The sequence below is a fragment of the Bos javanicus genome, chromosome 1, assembly GCF_032452875.1.
Source record: "Bos javanicus breed banteng chromosome 1, ARS-OSU_banteng_1.0, whole genome shotgun sequence".
NCBI classification, from domain to species: Eukaryota; Metazoa; Chordata; class Mammalia; order Artiodactyla; family Bovidae; genus Bos; species Bos javanicus.
The window spans coordinates 143,145,224-143,148,945 of NC_083868.1; the positions used below are offsets into that span (position 1 = coordinate 143,145,224).

At 64.2% G+C, this 3,722-nt stretch overlaps 1 protein-coding gene across 1 annotated transcript; it reads left to right on the forward strand.

Moving 5' to 3' along the window:
* Nucleotides 1-325: 325 nt before the first annotated feature.
* Nucleotides 326-3,465, forward strand: CRYAA (crystallin alpha A). The gene is made up of 3 exons (XM_061422720.1): nt 326-595; nt 1,739-1,861; nt 2,755-3,465. Exons 1-3 carry the CDS (start codon nt 407-409, stop codon nt 2,962-2,964), a joined length of 522 nt encoding a protein of 173 aa, XP_061278704.1. The 5' UTR covers nt 326-406; the 3' UTR covers nt 2,965-3,465.
* Nucleotides 3,466-3,722: the final 257 nt, after the last annotated feature.

A 3,722-nucleotide genomic window follows, 5' to 3' on the forward strand; every position in this document is an offset into this window, starting at 1 on the left:
ACAGGGGACCATGTGTGCAGAGAGGGGCACTGTCCCTGGCACACAGACCCTTCCCTGGGGAAGGGAGAGGACAGTCTTCCCTGTACACCTGGGAAAGCATGGGGGACACAGAGTCACCCACAGAGAAGCTCCCTGGGGGCCCCGTCCTCCTGGTGTAGGGAGCTCCAGCTGGTCAGTGCTGCAGCCAGCGCTGGGAGAGGTGGGCGCGCAGCCTGGCCGGCCCACGATTCTGCTGACTGGGCGGCCTGCCTCCTGAGCTCGCGCTTTCCAGACAAATCCCTCTAATGCCTCCTTTCTGCCCTGGCGTATATAGGCAGGGCCTGCATCCCAGTTCCTCAGTGCGCTGCCCACAGGCCCTGCTCTGACCATCTCTTCGCCCCGGGTGCCCACAGAGCCGCTGCCCACCATGGATATCGCCATTCAGCACCCCTGGTTCAAACGCACCCTGGGCCCCTTCTACCCCAGCCGGCTGTTCGACCAGTTCTTCGGCGAGGGCCTCTTCGAGTACGACCTGCTGCCCTTCCTGTCCTCCACCATCAGCCCCTACTACCGCCAGTCCCTCTTCCGCACCGTGCTGGACTCCGGCATCTCTGAGGTGAGACCATGGGCACGCTGTTCCCTGCTGCGGCCATGGGGTGGGCAGGATATGAGACAGGGGCTTCTGAGGGCTGCCGGGAGCACCCTCGCTCCAAGTGCTCCCATTGTGTCTCGTGAAGCGGGTGGTGAGGGCCGCGAGGCCACTTTCCCTTCTCGCCCCATCTCGTCCCCCCGGACGCAAAGGCCAGACAGGCCGTTCCCCCAGCAGAGTCTCCGTGCCTCTGGGGTGGTGGGAAGAGGAGCCCACCCACTGTTTATGCCTCCTGCCCTCCACTCATGACCTGTATGTGGTTGGTGAGGTCCCCACCATCACCTGGGGTCTCCGAGAACAGCGCCACTGGGGCATGGGTGATGGAGGGCCAAGCTTCGTGCTCCAAGGCTGCACTTGCTCTCTGGCTGGATACCCGGGGTGGGCTGTGCTGCCCGAGTTCGGGTTGGAGGCCTTCTGTCTGAAACCGTCTGCAGCCAGAGCTGCAGAGTTTGCCTAGCCATCCAAGGCCAGGCCCCCGAGGGCAGACAAGGAGGCCCACGGGCCTTCCCTCCACAGGGTCCAGCTCTCTGGGGGTGCAGGGTCTCACCACTGCCTAAAACACAGAGACCTGCCCTGAGCTGGTGCAAGGCTGAGCACTCTGAGGAGTGAAGGGGGAGTATGTGAGGAGCTGGGTGGTCTGTTCAGACCACTGGGAACATCTGTCCATGTGCAGAGACAGGGCCCCAGGCTGTTGATGGAGAGGCGGGCCAGGGCCAATTGCTTGGTCTCACCGGCCATCTGAACAAACCATAACCAGTCCACAACCATAACCGGCTAGTCAACCAACCCATAACCTGCCAGTAAGCCAGCAACTAAGCCATAACCAACCCTACAACCATAACCCACCAATCTACAACAGGCTACTCAACCCCTCACCAGTCAGGCAGAGAGCAGACCTCCGAGGTTCTGGTTGTTGGCCAAGTGTCCACTCGCTCCTGAGTCCCGGGTGCCCCTGTCTCCGGGCACTCGGAGGGAGCAGTCAGAGCCCTGATGGTACTTTCTGTTCCGATAACCCGGGACCGAGCCCTGGCCGCCCAGCTCCGGCCACTCCAGCCAGCCCCCGTCCCTGAGCCGCAGCTCCGCGGGACCCACACAGGTGCTTGGTTTCAGGTCCGATCCGACCGGGACAAGTTTGTCATCTTCCTGGACGTGAAGCACTTCTCTCCCGAGGACCTGACGGTGAAGGTGCAGGAGGACTTCGTGGAGATCCACGGCAAGCACAACGAGCGGCAGGTGAGCCTGGGACCGGCCGCAGCCTCCGCTGAGAGGCAGGACCGCGGCCCCCAGATCGTGGCCAACCCCGGTGACTGGGAGGCCGCTCCTGAGCCCTGCGCAGGCCGGGGCAGCGTGGCACCTGAAAGGATCCCCACTCGGGCACTGCTTGGCATCCCTAGCTATGTCCAGACACCTGGGTGACGGGGTGGGATTAGGAAAGACCCAGGAGACGCTGCACTGAGGGGCGAGCTCCTAGCCAGGCAGGCTTCCACACCAGTCTCACTTGGGGGGATGGTGCAGCCAATGACTCCCATCGGAGCCCAGGTGCCTGGTGCCCGTTGTCTTGGGGGCAGGGGCAGGGGCACAGCCTGGCTCAAGGAGGACCCCAGCTAGGACAGGTCAGAGACCAGGGCTTCTCCAGTGGGGGCGGAGCTGGACTTGGGGGACAGACCCCACGCATCTGCTGTCCTTCCCTCCTGGGGCCCTAGAGACAAGCCCGGGCACTCCCCGGGGGTTCCGAGTCTACACCTGTAGGGCCTGGAAGCCGGGCCAGGGCATCAGGAGATGGGAGTGTCTGGGTGTGGCTTTCCATTTAGACGGATGGCAGAGACCTGAGCCTAAACGGTCTTGGGGCCGCAGGTGAAGGGGAAGTTGGACTTGAGGGTGGGGCCAGGGCAGGACCATTCACGAGATGCTGGAATGAAATTAGTGAGGAGCCAAGGGCCCTGGGCAGGCCCAGATCTCACGCAGGGAGGCAGGGAGGTCCAGGGCTCTGGACACGGCCCAGCACCCGCCGCCCACTGCCTGGGAGAGCGTCGTGGGTTTGACCTTGTGCGGCCTGGGCCTCCTCCAAGGGGGCCAGGGGCCGCCAGCGGCTGCAGTGCCTCTGACCGTGCCCTCCCCGTCCCCAGGATGACCATGGCTACATCTCCCGCGAGTTCCACCGCCGCTACCGCCTGCCTTCCAACGTGGACCAGTCCGCACTCTCCTGCTCCCTGTCCGCTGATGGCATGCTGACCTTCTCTGGCCCCAAGGTCCCATCTGGCGTGGACGCCGGCCACAGCGAGCGGGCCATCCCCGTGTCCCGGGAGGAGAAGCCCAGCTCTGCGCCCTCGTCCTAAGCTCGGCCTTGGCCTCGGCTGCCACCCGCTGTGGCCCCCGTACCCATCCATCTGGGGGACCCTAGAAAGTGGGGCATCCATCTCCCTCTGCTTCCCCCCTTTCCAGTTCCTTTTCCTCTTCTCCGAGGGCTTGAGGGTTTGAGAGAGTAGCCGGGAGGGCCCAGGGCCCCAGCCTGTGGTGCAAAGACCTCAGAGTGACCCGGGTCCCAACACCAGCCCCTCGGGGGAAGTGACCACTGTCGCAGTTTCTGCCTTGGAGGTCAAAGAGCATCCCTCTCTGAGCCATCTCTGGGTGGCCTCTGGTCTCCAGGCCCACCCAGGTGGTCTCGGCCCTGGGTGGCAGGCGCCCTCATGAGATCCGTCTGGTGGGGGCTCCCCCGCGCCTGGCCTCTCAGACCCCCTTCCCTCAACCCTCCTCTCTGTAGTGCCGCTCTTGGGGCATCTGGTCGCCCATGAGAAGGCAGCCCGTGGCAGTCAATAAAGAGCAGGTGACGCAAGCAACTTGCGGTGTGGTGGCTGTGCTGTCTGTTCGGGTGTTGGGGAGCAATGGAGAAGGCGAGGGGGGATGTGTCGTTGGGTTGGGAGGCGAGGGGAGGGGGGTGGGTCCACCTGTCCCTGTTCAACCCTGGTCTGAGTGACCAGGTAGGTCATCCCCAGCTCCCAGACCAGTGCCCACCTCGACCTCTGCTGTGTAGGAAGGCAGGGTCTCCTCCCAGGGTTGGAAGGAGGTGGGGCAGGGGACATGGGAGGGAGAGCAT